This window comes from Zootermopsis nevadensis, unplaced genomic scaffold (assembly GCF_977971745.1).
Source record: "Zootermopsis nevadensis isolate Lab colony 2312 unplaced genomic scaffold, Znev_1.0 Znev_ptg000022l, whole genome shotgun sequence".
NCBI lineage: Eukaryota > Metazoa > Arthropoda > Insecta > Blattodea > Termopsidae > Zootermopsis > Zootermopsis nevadensis.
The window spans coordinates 21,360,343-21,379,503 of NW_028259154.1; the positions used below are offsets into that span (position 1 = coordinate 21,360,343).

The 19,161-nt window shown below is 40.3% G+C and overlaps 1 protein-coding gene across 6 annotated transcripts in view; it reads right to left on the minus strand.

Annotated features, from left to right (window-relative positions):
- lilli (AF4/FMR2 family member lilliputian) overlaps positions 1-19,161 on the minus strand; it is a 179,281-nt gene that overhangs the window by 105,162 nt on the left and 54,958 nt on the right. The window contains exon 1 of one of the 6 annotated variants that reach the window (XM_022063308.2): positions 7,778-8,671. The exons of the other annotated variants lie outside the window; for them this stretch is intronic. Coding sequence (XP_021919000.1) covers positions 7,778-7,791 — 14 coding nt within the window. The 5' untranslated portion in view covers positions 7,792-8,671. Of the gene's footprint in view, positions 1-7,777; positions 8,672-19,161 lie in introns of those variants that run through there. 6 annotated transcript variants of the gene reach the window in all.

The following is a 19,161-nucleotide window of genomic DNA, read 5'->3' on the forward strand; positions in this document are numbered from 1 at the left end:
TAATATATTCGCATTACACGGCGACAGAAACAATGTTCATGTAACCGGATATCAATGACATATCGTTATAACAGGCATACGACCTAATTAACATTATTTTAAAGTTAAACAAAGTGTTCTAGTTATATTGCACAGATTTTGAGCATGCCTGTTACTTTATTAAAAGCATACCGAAGGGCCACCATGTTTAATTATCACAAAATCTCTACTCTTCCTCTGACTGATTGGCCTGTCCACAGTTAACATGAAAATATCTCCTTCTCTTTCTACTGTGCACATATACAAGGTCCCTGACGTCATACAGCAGTCCGAAGTTGACAGTGAGAAGGAAAATGGCCGCTAGCAGGTCTCTGAAAACTGCACAAAACGATGTCTACTAAGCGAAACCTTGGCCTGATTTAACGGCGGTTTAAGATGCGCTGTGCAGAAGAATACAAAATACTACAATGCACGTCTGATGAATAAAGCTAATCAACAGGCACCACTGCAACATGAGTTTATATGACTACTCCTAAAAACATCAGCTGTCTGCTAAATAATAAGGACGGTACAGTCAATTTGACATAAACCCGGCCCGATTCAGACGGAGATTAGACAGAACACCCATCCCCCACACGAAGTACAACCACCTGTTTTCCCAGTACCCTATCACTGGGGAGGAGTATAACACATTTAGAGAGATGGCCTGTTCTTACACTAAATGGTAACCCGTTGAAACAACTGAATACAAGATGAATTTCATACCGTAGTGCCGCAAGGTCTGCAGTAAAGGTAATTGTTACATGTCACGTGTATGGTAAATGCGTATCACATTTCCTGCTTCATGAAATAACAATACTGGACACGACAAAGTGTGTTGAGCATTCGTGTAGACCAAACGTCAGGCTGAGTACGTATATTGTGACCAACACTAAAGTACAGAGTCTTCCACGCAAAGTTAAAACCGGCAGTTAGCATATAACAAAAAATGCCCAAGGTTCACAGTACTTACAGAAACGCGGTAATGGATCTTATCATAAACCAGTCTAATTTCGTCTCACCCTTCTCAATTTCATATCACGAAAAATGTATGCGATTGCAAACGAAGCTTCTCATCAATGTTTCGGTCACCTCTCCCAGGCACTAGTACAACGTCCTCTTCAGCAGCCTGTTCCAAGTGACTCACTAACCCCTACTGTGGCTGTACGTAGGCAACCGCTTACAATTGTGAATTTCGCTCACAGGCTACATTTATTGGGTTCGTATAATTCTCAGAATAAACGTTTCGAGGCAGGAACTGAATGTTTTATTATTCTTTACGCACCTCGTGCTTCAAAGGTGAATAACGAAAACTAAGGCAATATATATATATATATATATATATATATATATATATATATATAAAATTCTACCCGTGATTTGTTATGAGCGTAAAACCTAGTCCCTCACGTTTCGGGAAGAACACAAACTGAGGGTGTTTCAGAACAGGATGTTTAGAATATTAAACACAGGAGGGATGGAATGAAGGAAGGACACAGTAAATTCCATAATGGTCAGCTCCATAGTTTGTACTCTTTACCACATAGCCTATTATTCGGATCAAATCAAGGAGGATGAGAATGGCAGGGGCATGGAGGAGACGAGATGTGGCCCACCGTTGCCATCTTGGCTTTGTTTTCGTTCAATACCTGTAGGTCTCATACTTCACACAACGAAACCAAATTTGGCAACCTGCTGTTATTACCACTCCGATCAAGAATGTAAAAACACTTTGCAAATTTCCCATCCAAGAATTTCGGAAACCTTTTGTTTGCGTAGATAGCTTCGCTCCGATAAAACAAAATTAAAAATCTTAACGGTCACCTGTTGACGTGTGTATGCGTCCTTCAACAGCATGACCTTCATAATGAGCATCACGAAATATGGCTAACCGCTTCGAAATTGTAGAAATATGCATACCCAATTACCAGAAACAACCATAACGACTATATCCAAAAATTAAGATTTCACCATGGGACCTGTAATAATCTAATGTCAGCGTTGTTGATTCCATTACCTTCAACTTCACATAGCCTGTTACACATCACATTTTACCAGGTCAGCGAGGTCTCATGCCCCCAGGTAATGGTCTGTTACGACGCTTCCTGGCCTCTACCGACCTTAGGCAAATCTGCAATTCATTTCTGAGACGGCGGACATCCACAGGGAAATCCCGACCTACACTGCGGGTCTGACAGACTTAACTTTCCAAAAACTTTATAAAGGCAGAAGTGAAGACTTCAGTACGCGAGCAGAAAAATCTGCATGCAGAGTTTAACTGGGAATCGAACCCAGATCCCTTGAGAATGAGAGTGCAACGTCTTACCCTACGACACCAGGACACCGATCAACCTTTACTTTAGGGACATACACATATTTGCTTAATCGAGAAGGCAGAATAACATTTCTGAAAGGGCGCAGTTCATTTCTTGAAAACGGCAACATTTAAGCCGTGTCAATAAGTTAAAAGCTGCCGTCGTTTGGAGGACCACTCTGCCTTCATCCTCCGGGCAATTCATGCAGACAGGAAGATGAGAACAAAACTTGAAACATCAGCGAATATTGTAAATATAACTCGGTCTACGGCTACGAGAACGCCGGATCGAAGTTCAGAAACACAATTCGGCATGGAGTTCGCGATAACTCAAGGTTGAGGAACCTCGCTGGATGAGACGACGCACTTGACGGAGCTACGCGCAGTATGAAGCCAAGACTGCAGGCTGTAGATACGCGAACTTAACTGAGATGCATCAGAGATGAGTTCAATGTCGACCTCTTCTTATGACGGTGATAAATTTTAAGACTGCAAAATAAGATATTTATCGGTGAGATTTCAGGTTCTCACGGCGATCAGTATGAAGATGTCTATTTTCTGTTATGTTGCACCGTGTAGGCTGGCAGACATTTCAAAAGTGCATACAGCCGCCATCATTAGGGCAATAAGCATCTCCGAAACATTTGTCAATTTCTGCCAGATTACACGGCGCAACATCCCAGAAGACACTAATCTTCAAAATATCTCGATCAATTGTATTCGGTTACCCATCAACAGCCGCAAAGTTAGATTTAATTGCCAGTTTAAATTGGTTGAAGCGAATGTTTTCAGAACAGATATTAAATTTTCGACAGAATACAAGAAATATTTCCTACTATTCCGACCGATTAAAAAAGTGTTCCAATCCCTACAGATCGATAACAGTAATACGTCAATCACCAATCCTGCAGAAAGCAATAGGACTACTGCTAAGATTTATTTGAACTGAACATTTTATAAGAAGGCGTAGTTCGAGAAAAGTGAAAAAAAAAAAGGATTTCTTCACAAAGAGTGAAAGTTTAATACACAAGAGGAAATACGTCCTTGAAAATACAATACAAAGATCATTCGTCAGCCAGTTGCAGGCAGAAAACATGACCTACTATAATTGCTACTATACTCGACACTTAAAACACAACTCTACTCCACATAACATCACGGTAGACATATAGATAAGCCTATTTAAAAAAACTGGTACTCGCCGGCCAGCAACTTCCCGACAATTCACCAAAATAACAAAAAAGGCCCGCTATTGCACCCTACCCCGTGCCAGCAGAATCCATTCCACACCTTCCATATTGTTTCTTAAAACCCATTGTAATATTATTCTCCCATCTGGGCCTCGGTCTCACAGGCCGCGTCATCCTTTTAGGATTTACACATTCCTCGTGGTTCTTATGCTTGCTTCATATCCAGCCCATTCCATTCTCCATAATTTCAACAACCCTAGGACAATGTTAAGTAAAAAAGTATAAACTATAAAGCTCATTATTCGCAATCTCGAATAACTTCCTACTTACATCTTGGGCCCACGTGCATTATCCTTAGCACTTTTCTACCTGTGTCCTTCCCTTCAGCTATAAGGCCAAATTTCACGCTCATATGAAGCAATTAGTAACATTAAAGGTCCGTATTTCAATCTTTAGGTCTTTCAAATCGGTTACGAACTTATTCAGACAATCTAATGAAACCTCAACTGTGGGTAAAACTTCAATTTAGTGAACATTAAAGCAGATCACGCTTATAAAAACATAATATAGATAGCCTGTAAAGATTTTTACGAAAACCATTATAAACTCTGTAACACAAGGATAGTCATGTAAAGGCAGGATATGTTATCGTGATAGTGCTACTGACATACTCACGTCAGATTCTTTTATAATAGGTTTTACGGTGTTTCTCAGAACTGATACAAACTACCAACGTAATTCCAAGTAAATAAAGGAAATAGGCCGGTAACTGGCCAATACGTACTACAGTGACAACTGAACGGTCTTCAATTCGCTTCTGAGTGACTGGCGACATATCCTAATAACGACCGCTTGTAATTAGAGGGGTGAATATAAACCAAATCATTTCAAAAATGACGGTAGGCAATGAAAGAATGAACCTGATGTTTCCGACCCAGGCAGCAGGCCCATAACTTCATGGAGTAGAGTCGTCATTGATAAGCTAACAGTCGCTCAGCTAGTCAAGAAAACCGTTGCCTTTTACGTAACCCGAAAGTTCATTACCACGTTCACAAAAGCTGTAAATTTCTAACGCTCCAAAGTATAGATCTGCCGTACTTGCGGGAAAACTTGAACACTATCAATCCGAAAGTAAATGGACAGAATAAAAAGCGAATATGCAGCAGAATTTCTTCACTGAATATCCAGGCTTGTTCGTATTATAATGGTAACTAATGAGGCACCTCATTACTTCAACCCCTCGCCAAACGTTATTAAAGTCCGTCAAGTCAATGTCGACGCGATGGGAGGGGCACGTAACACACAACGGAGGAAGGGAGAAATAAATACAATGTTCTGGGCGGAAAACACGAAAAAGAGCACTGGGAATATCTAGGCTTAGACGGGAGGATGCTATTAAAATTGATCTTGAATCGAGTGGGAACTGGATTCATCTGTCTCAGAGCGCAGTAATGAACGTTCGCGTTCCATAAGAGGATGTGAATTTCTTAATATCTGAGCGACCATTAATTTCTAAAGGAATCTGCACCAGTGAGTTCATCATTATAACGAAGCCACACGTCAACTATGCATACAAATAAATATATCAGAAAATGCCTGTAAATCACTAATTGTCAGCAATAAATAACATTTACTTTCTCAAGAGTGCGACATTATTTTACTTTTAACTACGACAATTTTTCTTTCTTCCTCACATGCACGCCATCACGCGTAAACAATGTAGCTTATAACATTTTGGGAGGTACTCTATTTACATCATAAAAGCAGTGTAAATTACACAGGTAAATTTAGAATGGGAGCATTTTTGAGGGGAGGGGGGTTCGTTTACGTATTTTGAAATACCACACACAGAACTTCTTTGAAAAGACTTTCATGCTGTACAAATAAAATGATGAGACTTGGCAGCTGTGGCGAACTGTGGAAAGGTCGGTTAAGCCGACGAATATCCTCACTGTAAAGAAGCTTACATAGTTCAGTGTTGCTCCAACCCGCAGTCTGCAAACGGGCATCGGAAGTGGGCGGTTGCCTGCCTCCAAATTTTTGCTCACTACACAAGTTCCTGGATGACGTGTCGCACTCGTACTTCATACTCGGGAAGCTTCTGGATTTAATTTTCGGCCCAGAGGCCGGACATCATGACAGATTTATCGTGGATTTTCTCACACCTTCAGGCAAATATTTGGGATAGTACCTCAAAAAAGGTTACCACCGGTTCCTTACGTACGCTTCCAAATTCATAATCATCTTCAAATCTGACGCGAGAAAACAAAGGCTACTAATATAGAAGACCTGCGTTTATAAAGTGTCATTAAATAAAGTGAGAATAACTCAAGAGTTATCCTCTTCAAATTAAGAATAGTTCTGACGTCACGGAGTCTGAATTAAAGGCAACACTGCATGATCGTGTTCTCAATAACGTAGAGCAAATACGCTGCTCACTATACGTGCAAGTGGAACGCAAATAACGATGCAGAGGATATGTAAAAACCATTACCAACCCTGAATGAAATAGTTGAACGAAGGGAGCAACTTTGGGGTTACTGGCCTGTAATACTCAAAAGGCAAGTTCTGTGCGAAAATGAAGGAAGCAGCCACTCAAATACATGGCGTTGCAATTTAAACCCAACACGACACTTCCTGAAATGTGTTGGTTCACAGGATGATTAGAATGATGAAAAGGAAAGAAAGTGGTCGTGTCCTATTTTAATACCTCGGAATTTGGTGGAGAGGCTAACGAAAGTCCCCAAAATCCTAATGATAATCGTTATCAGACCTTAAACTCGAACCGAAGACCTCAAACGAGAAGTACGTTCATATAATTCCTTACTCATTGAGTCTCACAAAGCGGATGTACAGACGATCAGCCATTTTGCAACCGGAAACGAGTTAATTACGTTGTAAGTATAAATTAAATTAATATATCAATTCAAACGCTTTGATCTGAGACCTCTTTCGTTTCGAAATGCGAAATAATTACGTGTTTGCATCAACGGCTTCTTCGCAGTGAAAGAGTGAGGAAGAATTATAGAATAAGAAATAATACCGAAGACAGAATTTGAGAAAGAATATCAAACGGGCAAAGAATAAATCCGCTTTGGCAAGGGGCGATGCTGTTTTCTTCAGGAATAATTCGTCTCCGCGGACTACTAACTGAAAATAGCCGTCAGTGGTAGAATGTTCTCTTCTGCCTGTTTGATGTTACGTAGTATTTCGGTGAACTTTGACAACACCGCTACGTCAGCCGAGATATATAATACGTCACAACGGTAGGGCATGGCGTCAGGCACACTTCCATCCTTTTCCTTCCTACTCCTCCATTCGTAATTTAACAAAGTCCGATAAACCCTCGTCGCCTGGAACCCAAGCACAACGAAAAGGAGTGCACGTAAAAGTGCTTACAATTTCATACGAGGCCAATAAATAAATAGATAACAATAAACAAATAAGTGAAATCTCGGATTAGTTTCCAGCCAGCATTACGTCGTAAACCAGGCACAATCGCTTTATAAAAATCACTACAACCGAGATGGGGAAAGTTTTTTAACGACTCATCACAAAATGAATGAATTTTATGAACTGAAGTTCAATGTAGCTCCTGTAGTAAATTCTAACAACTATATCCTGAAATGGCATTCTCAATCTCTTTCTTGTGTTCAAATTAAGTCTGCATTCAAAATGCAGCTGCTTTTCAAAACATCGTATTCAGCTGCGCAAAGATCACTCGATTTCAGAAACGTTCTCAGCTTCTTCCAGAACCAGGAAACAGCAATCCTATTTCCTGGCCTTATTCACTTGTTGCTTGCGTAAAAAATATGAATACTCTGATTACTCATCCAACTCAGCATATAATTAAAAACTTCAATTATATATAAGCGAAAGACGACAACTTATTACTTCTAAACAGTACAAATTAATATATATACACATAATACATGTTTCCAATCAACCCATCCAAAAAATAATTTTAACTACTAATATCAAGCTTTGTTAGTATTTAAAAATTTCGCATACCAAGTGGAACATTAGGCCTACTTCCGTGGCACCTATTCGCCCCCATCCTCAAGAATACTGTTAAAAATTTAAAAGAGGCCAAGTACCTTTTCTAAACATTCAGATTATTTATTAATAGTGGGACTAGTAGACTGAAGTAGCACTATTAGGAACTGTAGTTATAAATAGCACGAAAAACAACATATCCATATATACGAAGAGTGAAAAAATCATTATCGCCCACAACATTAATTATATACCTTACCGTGGTCTCTTCATCGGCTGATGTCAGACACGATAGTCGTTACATTCCAAGTTGAAGTCCAAAAATACCACAGCACAACATTATCCATAACTGAGAGAGCAGTACGACACTCAGTGGGCACCTTAATCCTCAAATTAGGCAACGAAGTGTGCTAATTAATCACATGCACAAAATAACCAGCCACTTGTTGTCACTGACCACGCAACCTGTCGATTAACTCCACACAGACAAAAAGGTCGTTTCAATTTGATACTGATATGACTCACTCCAACACAGAAACCACCTGCCAATATATTTGATACATAAGACACTCAACCACTCGTAAATATCACGCATTGGCTAGTCTAGTCACTCCGTGCACCCACTCCGCATCAACGTAAAATATATCCACTCCGCAGCAACACAGAATCCAACTATTCAGATTATTTACACCAAATTACTTCAACCAGACTCCCTCCCGTTACGAAAATCGAACGGCGCCGTAAAAATATAGCACACGATCACTCGTTTTGTAGAGAACTTGATCAATGCAGCAGCAACCACCGATTATCAAATCGCCACACACTCGATTTACAACTTTTTTTTTTAGTTTAAAGTCTTTTCAAGGCAGCTAAATGACTCAACGATCTTTACTTAAATTAAGAAATAGACAACACAAATATGGTTACTATTTCACGCACAAAACAACTGTCACATCTTTGGTGAAGCCTAACTGATGATATTAAATAATCAAATTAATAATTAAATGCACCTGAGTTGCATTAATGTATAACTAGGCTTCCACCATTTTCTGTCACTTTACACTCTTACTTGCGCGGAAGCCATATTGAGATCGTCCTGATGTTAAGGACGGTGGGGGAAAGGAGTGGAAGGGACAGAGGGGAGAAACAGACTGTTGAACGAGTGTCGTCGCTAGCGGGAAATGGTACAGCATACGCCGCCCTAGTGTTTATCAAGCGAACCTAGTGCCAAAACACTGCACGGCCATGGGAGTCACTACGATGATCCTGCGTGGGTGGAGAACGTAACGTGCGTATCGTTCACGTGCCGTGCCATTAAAACGAAACAGGAAAACGAACTAGGCACTTGGTGGAAGGTCTGCATAATATTATATTGTACATCACAATCATATCCGAATCGCTGAAACCGGAAGTTTCAACTGCCTAAATTCGTCAAAACAACCGATTTACTTCACATTCACATTAATATAATCTTGCCAAATCAAAAATGAATGGTTAATTTATGACAGTCTACAAAAATATTTGCATTTAAAGAAAACTATAACGTATATTATTATTGTATGATAATATCTTACGAATTAAAATAATAATTATTTCGTGGTGTATTGTATCTTATCAGATTCAGATGTATGACAAAGACGAAAAGGGAAGTGAAGGTCTCATCTTTCTGACAAATTACATGGTCAATAACGTAACCACAAGAAAGCCCTCCACCGAAAACTATCCACAGCCAGTTCTATCCACCAAATTGTTACACTATCACCTCTTTAGTATTGTTACAACTGAGACATATACGCCTATACTTTACATAGAGTGAATTAAAGAAACGATTATTCAACGACACTAGTTAACTGTGGAGGTTATACAGCTACGAAAGATGAGAAGATGACCACGAATGGAAATTAGGCTAGGAAAATGTCCGTGGCCTATTTGATAGCATTTGCTTGGAGAGAGTGAGAAATATTACGAGAAATCTTCAACAGTATAGTGGGTTGTGAGGTCGAGATGTCCGAATACAAGTCTGGAGCACTAGCTCTGAGCAGACTTGCTTGGTATTTTGGGTTCGAGTTCCTCACGTTACAGTCAAGTGGCTAGAAACTCGGCACAACAGACTCGCTGTTTCCACACGAATGCCACCAGGTCACTTTCATCCGACAAACCTTCTGAGAAACTATAGCCCTATGTGTGCGTGAGTGCGTGCGTGGGTTAGGAACCGACGCTGCTAAATACAGACGCCGACCGTTGCCAACCGTAAGCCACACAGTCACTGAGTTGTAATTTTAGAGGCGAGTCTCATACCTCTGCAGCCACATCTGCCGCCTGACTCACGAATAACCGCGATACAACGAAAACCGCGTTGTTCGAAAACTGAAACAAACTTTCGCATTTCATCAAATTACATTAAAACCTGTCCATAACAGAATCGTATGATATTAGGCACGGCTCCCTGCCAGATAAGTTTCCATTTAATATAGGTCGCCATTAATTCATACATATAAATGAAGCACAAGTAATTAATTAAATAATTAACATATTCCATTAATTAATTAATTAATTAACATATTCCATGTCTTATCGTTGAAGGAAAGCGAGGACTGGGAAGAAGACTGATACAGCTAACCGACGATCTTAAACAAGGAAAGAAGATGAAGTTTCAAGATTTAAAACGAGAAGCTGAGAATAGGGAAAACTGGCGGACTCTTTTTGGGCAGAATAATGGACCTGTCGTCAGACAGAACACTAAATAAAAAAAATGTATTATCACCAAGTAACATCAGAAATTCATACGACACACAGCGATTCAGGAATGGACTACTAAATTTCATGTTTAAATTAACAACGTAATTTTGAGTAAAAAAGAATTCCTACAAATATTGGTCCAGTTCGGAAAAATTTAAATGCCATGGTAATTTTAAAGTGAGACATAGACTTATTATAAAGATCAGGGTTAATCAAACATACTACAATAATCCAATGTTAAATTAAACCAATTGTTATTAATAATGAAACACGTTACAAATTTCAGAAGACTGAACAGACAGCGTGACGCCACGAAACACAGAATTGCCAATTACTTCAACATAAAATATGACTGCAGTGTATGCTTACCGTGCACTAACTAACACGTCTTGCTTAAATGCGCATTCAAGTCACAGACGGGCACTTTGAGTAATTTCTGTAGCAGGAACTTCAATCTCAACTAGAGCCGTAGTTAAACGTATAATTAAAAACCCCCCCCCCATATTTCTCGTACGCCCTTATCTCGCATTCATACTACCGAGACTCCTTGACTTTTACGAACCGCTCCCATGCTAATACGTCCTTCTACTAAGAAACACCGGACTAATGTACCCATGCAAGATCGTCACACTCATCCTCAATCAGCGTGTATTTACAACACACCATTACTTGCCACACGGCTCACACGTATTCATATCAATAATCTTCTGGGTTGCTGCGCCATGAAAACCTCATACTTTGAACTTACGTTCCGTATCATTTTATTCTACCCTCCCTTTCTTTATTCTTTCCGCCTTTTCTTACCTCTGTCTTTCTTCCCCTGTTTTTATTTTCCAAATATCATGCCAAAGGTCGAGATTAATTTCTCCCACGTGTGACAAGAACGAGCCTTCCCACATAAATGCCAGATATGACATTGGATCAACAGGATACAAACATTCAAACTACATTCCATTAAATTCTTGTTATTTTCTTTCCTTACGGTGTCCGCGTTAAACAACTTCCGTTTATTAAAGGCAAGTTTTTAGGATGAGCCACGGTGGTCTAGCGGATAGAACGCTGGCCTTGTAATCCTGGGGTCTCGGGTTCGATTCCCGGCGGTGCCCGAATTTATAATTTGTGTTGGGCAAGGCCGTGGTCTAGGCAACACGGAGTTTTCCTCCGGGGGCTTCTTCCCCGGTTTCTCCGTGGCATCCCAACAATTACTCCATTCACACACAGAAGAAGGCAATGGCAAACCACTTCTGGATCATCTGCCAAGAACGTATATGAACAGGTCCCAGTCCGAGAAAAGGATGGAAGGATCCTGTTCATATGGACCTGTCGTCAGACAGAACACTAAATAAAAGTTTTTAGGGCGTACTGGTTGTCGATCTACTGGCATAATCATTACAACAAAAGCATATCTCCCTTTAAACCAATTTACGCTGTACTTAAACACTTCATAAAGCAAATGATAGTTAATCAGATAGTCAAAAAAAAAGTGCCCTGCCTTTATGGAACCCGACGGATCATTACCAACTTTACGAAAGTCTGTCATAAGACTTTGCTCCACACCTTACGAGAGATCGAACTATAAACATTTCTTGCTCAATTCAACGACCTACTTTAAGAACAATTACGAACGATGACAATACAGTCCACCATTCATCCCTTCCCTCTGATCTTCCTTTTCCGCTAACGAAATCAGCGGGTATGTGACGTCAGGGACTTCCCACACTACGTCACACGTGACGTCATACGGACAGCATCCTGCCGTGTTGCCGCGTTTCCTGCCATCTCCGCATCACACAAATGCGTGTCAAGCAACAATAAATATTTCATTACAAGTACAATTCTTGCTTCCATCTGGACGAAATTTCTTCACCTTCCTTACAACAGTTCAACGTTTCGTAGTTACGAATACTTTGTCTGAAGTATTCACCATATATTATCAGGGACACCAAATCAACGAAGATGGGATGAGAGTGACGTAGAACGCAAGGGAAAGGTGGGAAGAGACCACGTGGGAGAACTAAAATTACACTGGAAAATAATATTAAAACGGCTCTCAAATAAATAAATAAAAGTGTGACCATGTGAACCGGATAAGACAGGTATAAACAATGGGGACTTGTAAACATGGTAACAAACCCTGGAGTTCCATAAAATGCGGGCAATCTAAATACGACCTCAGCAACTAATAGCTTCAAAAGAACATTTAAGCTCTAATGAGTTAATTAGTCATGGACGGTGGCTACTGCCATTATATTGTTTATGTCCTTGTTTAACATATTTAACGCCACACGAAGAAGCGAATGAAATGGTCAAATCAGCGTCGAATCTGAATTTATATTTCGGATATATTGCAATGAACCTGCCTTGACATTACTGCAAACTCCGACGTGTTCACAGGACATACCATTGCTTCACTCGTTCACAGTCGGCACGTGCTCCGATTGTGTTTTGTTGAGTGATGACTTAACGATGCCTACGTGCACAGAACGCCACGTGAATCGATGCGAAGTAACAGAAGACTTACTATTCGTAAAATGACTGAAGAGGGAGGAATTTCTTAGTGCACCACGAGGTCATTTTAACCGAAGATCTGGGAACCACGCGTGTCTCAAAAAGTTCGACTTCGGACTTTCTTAAATGTGTAGAAACCAATGAAAACAGTAAAAGAGCCCGGAACTGCTCAGCAAAGCTACCTGAAGCTATTGTTATGTTGGATGACAAGAAGGTGTGCACCCACCAAGTGCGTGTTCCACAAGGTCAAGACTGTGAACTAACATTTCTATACATAAGTGCTGAAACGTTTCTATGATAGTGCTTCGAAAACGCCCTTTAAGTGGGAATCTGGAGAGAAAAAAACCCATCATGATAATGCATCTGCCCACTGAGCCCAGCACGTGTGGAAACTTTTAGCTAAACACTTTACACACGTGACACATCTTCTGTACTCGACATGTGACGCGTATTCGTTACAAAATTCCCGATGCATACAATATTTAATGATCTGGGAATAACACAATAAAACGAAGCAGCTGTTGACGATTCACTGTAGGAATAATATATCGCAAACTGTTCGATATCTGAAGCATATTTAATGCACAGAAAGTTTCGGGTAGTTGGCTCTACTCTCGTCTTCAAGTGACTGGTTGTCATACTAACAGATTTCCTACAACTTTTTCGTTAGTTTACTTAGTGACAGCAGCCGGCTTTGAACTCGTAAAATTTTGAATAGCAGGCTTGCACGCTAACCACCAGAACGCCAGTGACCTGAGTAAGGGAGTACAGCCAACAACCAAAATGTCGTGTTTGTAAGTATACCTGAGACATTTGACAACGACCGGCACAGTACCCGTTTAATCTAAAAATTAAGCTTGTGAGGTGGTTAAAGCGCAGGTTATACGCGCTGAAGAAGTCTACGTAGAAGGGAACCTAACCTTCCAATCACGTACGTGCGGTAGCTTAATTTTCTGAGAACCAGTTTCGATATATTTACTCAGGTTTAGCTGGTTTCGTCGAGAGGGTAAAAGATGCTGAAGTTTTCGAATCAAGTAAGTTGTGGTGCATAGACACCATCCGTGTCATTGACAACTTTTCATACAATACAGCCCTAGTGACTTTAGTAAGGATGGGACGGGCAGGACAAATACGTTTAAAGGCTTTGTTCGAAAACATCATGGAAAAATGGGAAGATGTCACTTGTATGGGCTTGCATGAGAGGAAACATTTAAATCGAATCTGAGGCAAATATGTGAAGTGGACTGAACTGGCTCAAAGAATGGTTGATAATGAATCTTTTTATCGGTGAATTACAGTCAGCTGCTCTAAACGGACCCCGGACCATGACCGTAGGGGTAGGTAGAAATTATAACGTCAGTATGTGCTATAGAAAGGGATGTGGGCGGGCGGACGGCCTACTCACCCCGAAGTGAGTACAATATACTGCCGCCCCCGCTAACAGCAATGGAATACGGGAAGCGTTATTAATAGAAGACACTTCACTCTGTTGGGATGTGTTGTGTTATCTAACGGCAGAGATCAGGCAGAAAGGATGAGGTGTGAGGACAATCCTGGATGGGAAAGATGTATTACGAAACGAAATGCACGCGAAAACTCACAACGCGTACCTAGATACGAATAACGGGATTGACTTAACTGTCTGAAAATAGAATCAAAAGATTCAACGCCGCTAATATTAAATGAGGTCATCGGCTACTACTTGAGCCGTTTCTCGGCCTGGAGACAGGCGACCCTACAGGCTATCCATGGATTTCCTCAGACTCTTCAGACAAACAAAGGTATAGTGAATTAAACTAACCTTTCCTGACCAAGAAGCGTGAAGCTTACCACTCACATGTCTTGTGCAGAGACAGAACTATGTCTCGTGTTCGAGTAGCTCCTGATTACCCTAAATTTCAAGGGCAACAGTAAACATGGACGCCTATTTGCACCTCACACCACAGCACATCCTCAATCAAGGAACAATACTGGGTGGGAGAGCGGCATTCTATTAATATCAAGACACACGTACTTATTGTCTTTCCGGTTTCTCTACTGCTCCTACACATCTGAATTAGTAAATATTTTATCTTCTAGGGGGTCCGCAGTGGCCGCGCGGTCTGAGGCGTGGGCCTTGTGCCTCTCGGTCGCTGGGACCGTGGGTTCGAATCCCACTCAAGCCATGGATGTTTTTCTGTGTTGTGTTGTCCTGTGTACAGGTAGAGGCCTTGCGATGGGCCGATCCCTCGTCCAAGGAGTCCTACCGAATGTCTATACATCAAGCCAACGAAAGGGTGGGACCCGCAGTGCTCAGGCACTTGAAGAACGGGTCGCTCCCAGTATCCTAGTTTATCTTCTGGAGAGCACAATGAAATTAACATACGAGTCTCCAGAATTAAAGTTGGTATTGGTACATATTCTTATGATGTATGAACACCGTATTTGATTTTTTTAGTTTCACGCCTCAAAAATATATCACTTAGCCTGTTACTAAACTTTAATTATTTTTTTTTCAGTAACACACATGAATACAACGCGAAAGGAAACAACGAATCAGCATTCACACGTAGCAAGTACGTGAAATAAGAACTAGGCTGTTAAATACATGGATCAGTGCCATAATTAACTCTTTAAGGACAGTGGTAACTATATGTACCACCTGCTTTCGTAATCGTCGACTGCCTTATGCTCCCAGAGTGTATCTGCGTGTTTCGTATGTTTCTCAGACTAAACAGCGACTAAAAAAGACAGTCTTCTGGGATGTCACGCCGTGTAGTCTGGCAGAATTTTAACGACGTTTCAAAGGTTCTTACTGTCTTCATTATCGGGGTGATGAGTGAGCCGTGCGCGAGAGCTGGTTTGAAATATGGGAATCAGTCGGTCAAGGATGAAGAACCTTGGTCGGACTAATGGGCGAGGACAGAAAGTAAGGACCAATTAATCTCTATAATGGATACACTCCGTGTTTTCTTTGTGGTAAGGACTACAATATTAAATAATATTTGGACTGGCTTCGGTTTCAAAGTGATGAGAAGTTGATAGTCGGCCAGCTACTCAAGAAATTAAACGCCTTTATAGAACTCGGCGGTCCATTATCGTGTTCATAAACGCCCCCAACTGCCCATTTCCTGAGCCAATTGAATCAAAATTTTCTCTCTCATCCTCTTAGTTCCTCTCTGTTACGCCCAAATATTCTCCTCAACATTCTGCCCTCCAGCACGCTAAATAAGTGTGTTCTTTCGTAAGGGTACGCCCATACTCAACAGGTGAACTGAACTATAGTAAGAATCTTTGAATTTTTAAACAGGAAACTTAGAGATAAAGCATATTAACTGCATGATAGATAGCAATTTAAGTATTCCACGAATTTAACCTGCGCCATCTTCTCCGCAAATGTATTTTCATTAGTTACCGTTGCTCCTAAAAACTTGAACTTCACCATATAGTCGAAACATTTAGTGATCATCGTATCTAGGCAGGTTAAAATCCGGTAAACACGGATGCAAGGTCACGGGGGCCTTAGGACAGCGACCGACCTACTGCGTGCCTAAACCATGCTGTAGAAAATCAGAGACAAACTTAAGACGGTTGTAGCATAGCCTGATAGGAACATCAAGTCTCGTTCTTCTTTCTCATGGATCACTGCGATCGAGACGAATGTGATGCCAAAACGACGCCATTTCAGGTCACAAGCTGACAACTTTTCGACTAGACTCAGTACGATTTCCAGCGAAATTCTGTACAAATTTAATTTATTTCAAGAACGTTGTGTATTTTATACCTTATGATTCATCATTTTCGACCGACAAAGGCATACAGTCCGTCTAGACCAGAGGTATTCAACCTGGGGTACGCGAAGACATCTTAGGGGGTACGTGAAATTTTAAAAAATATATATATTATTTTATGATAAACACTGAATAATCAGTAATTTAATTTATTTAAGATGTAAATTATATACTATGTATAACTTGAATTATACACCAACAACTTTGGGGGTACAAAGTTGAAGAGAAATTATATCTGGGGGTACGCGAACAAAAAAGGTTGAATACCACTGGTCTAGACCATGAATGAGCAACCCAAAAGTAACCTACGCGGAAATGCTTTTCAGTCGTGGCGACGGGACATGGTATTATTACACATCATGTAAGGAAAAACCAGTAACTCGATAAAACCAATTCTGAAATCGAGACTAGTGCAATGCTGAAATAAAAATATGCATCAATTTTAACAAAGCTAAGATGTGGATGCCACAAAACAGGTCATGACAGAATAAAATGCTGAATTCTATCATCAGCGAGCACAGCCGTGGACCGTTACAATTATGTAGCCTACACACGAAAACTGACCTGCCAGTGTTAAAATATAAAACATCTTGATGTTTTACACGCAAACTGGTCAAATCGTTGACACAGACGAGCATCCTATCATGTCCATTCTGTTCTTTCGAATGTTATTTTTACAACAACAAAAGAATAGCATCTAACACAAATCATTCAGTCATCTCAAATAACATGAATTTATTTCTCTGCACCTTATATATGATCTCAGTCATTGGTACTGGTAAATGGCTAGACAGCCGGGGTTCGACTATAGGCAGGGGCAGATATTTTTCACTTCGTTACCAGGGAAAAGTCTCTAGCTCCTATCGAATAGGTACCGCGGTCCTTTACCCGAGGCTGAAACGGATTTAGTGTGAAGTCACAAATTTTGTTCAAGTTTCTTCAAACTGCTCTATCTTCACGGTTGCGCATCCACGGCATGTTGCCACTTTTTCACTTATTATGTTTGTAAATTCCCCCTTGCGTGACCCACGACCCACTTTGAATGCCAATCGCAGTGTCGCCGTTATTACCATTAAATTTGTGACGAGAAAAGTTGTTTCATTAATTCAGCTTACTGCCAACAGATGGCGAGAGAGGAGTAACACGACTGCGCCAAGCTGTTTAAAACAATCGTTACATTTGCCTGCACCGCTACAATAGCACTCTATAATTAACCGAGTAGACCTAATGAAAAAAGCAGTTTTAACACGCAGCTGGGTCTTAAAATAATAATTCTACAAAAATGAATTACTTTGACAAAATACTCGCTGCTGCTGATACTGCTTACACTGTGCAACTGTAAGCTGATAGGAAATTATCGATTCTTTAGCAACGTAGACGTTGAGTTACAGTCAAATGAGACCACCGCCATTGATCCTGTTGTTTAATTACACAATAAATCCTTGCCACACCCTCCAACCGCATTCCCCTAAGATCCGTTTTAATAACATCCTCACACCTACGCCTATGTCTTCCGAAAGGTCTCCTCTCTACAGGTTTTCCAACCAAAACTGTGTAAGCATTTCTCATGTCTCTGTTGATTACGTGAAATGTATGATAAATTTATCAGCAAAATATGCACTAGTACACATTCCGACTACACTAAATTTATAAGATTATCTTACTCCTCAATAATACGTTCATACTTGGTCCTCATACAAATACGAGATAAAACGTATTTAAGGGAAAGTATTCAGTTGTTACCTTTGAGTAATTGCAAAGTCTCTTTCTTACTTTCTACATGGAACATAAAACCACAATCAAATCAATTTAAAACTAAAACAATCCATTATACTGACATCAGACGTCTCTATAAACGTAATATTTTCTTTCACTGATGCACTTATCATCTGTTCTATATTTAAAACTTCTAATATTTGCTTTACCTTTCTAGTGAATCTGCAGTTTGTGTTGTTAATTTATTTGTTTACAGTGAAACATGTTTGTATTTAGATCGGCATAGAAATAACACAACCTCGCAGACTATTATTTTGTAACCTGGTATGTGGGCCTCTTTCCCAGAACTAAAATTAGCTAAACTGAAATACTGGAGTGTCTTAACTTCACCTCACAGAAGACGCTGCCCAATTCAATGTACGACGAGCAACTCTTTTTAATTTATTCTTGGATTTCTCCCCGTTATGTATATTCTGTACCAGGGGTGGTCAAATTACGGCCCGCGGTGATGTGACGAAATTGTTACTCATTAGGTCAACCCATTTTTTACTTTATCACATATGGCCTTCAGTTAGTGTAGAAAAAGTGTTCTACTTCGACTCCAGAAACATGTTCGCACATTCACCACAGGCGAGTTAAAGAAGACCAGTGGCTAGTATCATGAAAACATCTGCACTTAACATACTTCAAAACTAAAAATCAAATTACAGGCTATACGGAGAGTACATTAAAATTGTATTTCTGCAGCCTTGCGAGCGTTAATGTTTACAGAGCACACCTCATGCTACCATTTACTAAGACAACTGCGTATGACTGGGCCTACTCCAAATTTGGTTTAACACGCGTCTTAATACCTAGAGCAGTGGTATTCAACCTGGGGTACGCGAAGACATCTTAGGGAGTACGTGAA